A 2,049-nucleotide genomic window follows, 5' to 3' on the forward strand; every position below is an offset into this window, starting at 1 on the left:
TTGACTGCCCCAAACTGCCCCTCCAGGTGCTCCTAAAGTCTTCCAGATCCCCCAAAGATGTTTCCCCAGCCATTTACCTCCCCCAGGTCCGCCCCTCGAAACTCTTCACCTCCCTCAGGCGCTCCTAAATCCCTTCCCCCCCAAAACTGCCCCTTCCAGCCCTACTTCCCCCTCAACCCCCGCGCTCCCCCCGCCCTGCCCGGTCCGTGTGGCCGTACCGGACGCTGTGGACGTGGCGGTCGAGCTGTCTCACGGCGGGCCGCAGGAATTGCAGCAGCCCCTCAGCGAAGAGCTCCCGGGCCGCGGGGCCACTCCCCGCCGCCATCTTGGCCCCTTCACGAGCCGCGGGGGCTGCTGGGAAATGGAGTCCCGAGTGAAGGGGCTGATGGGAAATGTAGTCCTGAGTTTGGGGGCTTGATGGGAAATGCAGTCCCGAGTGGGGCTGATGGAAAATGTAAACACGATGAGGGGACGAAGCGCAGCTGGAGGAACATCTGCAGCAACATCTGCGGCACATCTGGAGGTACAAGCTCACCGCTGAGGGACTCGGGCCACAAACCCCAACCCCGTCCATTACGCAATGGTTAAAACAACACGGTTGGGGTCCTTTCACCTTCTTTTTCCTCTCCTCTCCTTTTTAGGGCTTTCACTGGTTTCCTCATCCCTCCCTCTCCCTTCTTCCCTCACTCCCGGTCCCACCATTTTTCCCGTTCCCCTCAGTACCCAAAGCAGCGTGAGGCGCCTCAGCCAATGGCAGCCGCCGTAACAACCGGAGGTCGCCTCGCCAGCCAATGGCGGCGGCGCTTACATTGCCGGACCGGAACAGGCCACGCCCCCACCGGGAATGTCACCGGATACCGGCCCGATCCCACCTGGATGGAGCCGGTGGATCCCCGGGGCTGCCACCGCATTCCCTCCACTAAAACAAGGGAATTTTCCACCTGCTCCAAGCCACGGGAATTTCTGGTGTGGAATAAGAGGATTTGAGCGAAAACAACAGCTAAACTTGGGCTCTTGGCCCTTGGGTTTGGCTTCAGGTGGGTTCAACCGAACTCCACAGGGGGTGAACCTGGAGATCCAAAAATAGAAGGGCTGATCCCAAAATCCAACCGAGCCATTCCAAAAAAAAACACCAAAACCAACCCCCAATCCATCACAAAAACGCCCCAAAAACCCCAACCACGGAGCTCCAGAGTCACACCAAGGCCTGACCCACACACCACGGACGCATCACCAGATCCATCCCATTTTCCTCGGGGTGGAAGGGAGGAAGACAAAAAAAACCCAACCCACAAAAGAAATAGATCCCCCCTAAAAAAAACCAAAAAAAATCCCAAAAAAAGTTTAATACAACAGAGAGAGAGAGTATCAAAACATCGAAGAACACACTAAGTCTGAATTCTCCAGGGGGGGAAAAAAGGGAGAAGGGGCAGTGCCAGCCCCCTCAGTCGGCGGCCTCGGGATCCGTCTGTGCCATGTAGGCGTCCAGCTCGGCGTCCAGGTGTCCCTTGGTCTTGGACATGTAGGCGTCCAGCTGGTTGTCCAGCTGCTCCTTGGTCAGGGCCGGCCGTGCCGAGCCTCTGCCACGGCCTCGGCCTCTGCCGCGGCCCCCGAAGCCGCCCCGGCCCCGGCCGGACATGCCGCGACCTGGAAGGGATGGGAAACTCGTCACAACTTCCAGCCGAGGAATTCCCAACTCTGGATTTCCTGAACTAAACCCTCCAGGTGCCCGGAGAGATGCTGGATGCAGCTTGCTCCAGCCCCCTCTGTTTTTGTCAGCCCCAGAGACGCCGCTCGAAGCTGTCGAGGAAATCGGGAGCTTCCCGTGAATTCCTCCTCGATCCTGACCACAACATCTGGCTGGAGCTGTGCCCAACCAGCTGGCTGACCCCCTCACCCCTCCTCCTCCTCCAACAGCTGGCTCCAGGTTTTCCTCTCCCACCCAATTCCCCCCGCCACACACACCCCCCCTTCTCCAAAACACCCAGCTCTTGGATAAACCCCCTTTTCAAATTCCAGACTGGGAATTTTGGAGGCTGCGTGTTCCAC

The 2,049-nt window shown here is 58.7% G+C and overlaps 1 protein-coding gene and 1 pseudogene across 1 annotated transcript in view; one reads left to right on the forward strand and one right to left on the reverse strand.

The window, feature by feature from the left end:
• The window catches only part of LOC114073442 (interleukin enhancer-binding factor 2-like), a gene marked incomplete at its 5' end in the record, with an annotated part of 3,995 nt that extends 3,959 nt beyond the window's left edge, over window positions 1–36 (forward strand). The window contains one exon of the mRNA XM_027911198.1: window positions 27–36. Coding sequence (XP_027766999.1) covers window positions 27–36 — 10 coding nt within the window. The remainder of the gene's footprint in view (window positions 1–26) is intronic.
• Window positions 37–1,321: 1,285 nt separating this feature from the next.
• LOC114073443 lies at window positions 1,322–1,800 on the reverse strand (annotated as a pseudogene).
• Between the last annotated feature and the right edge of the window lie 249 nt (window positions 1,801–2,049).

The sequence above is a fragment of the Empidonax traillii genome, unplaced genomic scaffold, assembly GCF_003031625.1.
Source record: "Empidonax traillii isolate 1590-97213 ecotype Southwest subspecies unplaced genomic scaffold, ASM303162v1 scaffold6465:size6026, whole genome shotgun sequence".
Classification (NCBI taxonomy): domain Eukaryota; kingdom Metazoa; phylum Chordata; class Aves; order Passeriformes; family Tyrannidae; genus Empidonax; species Empidonax traillii.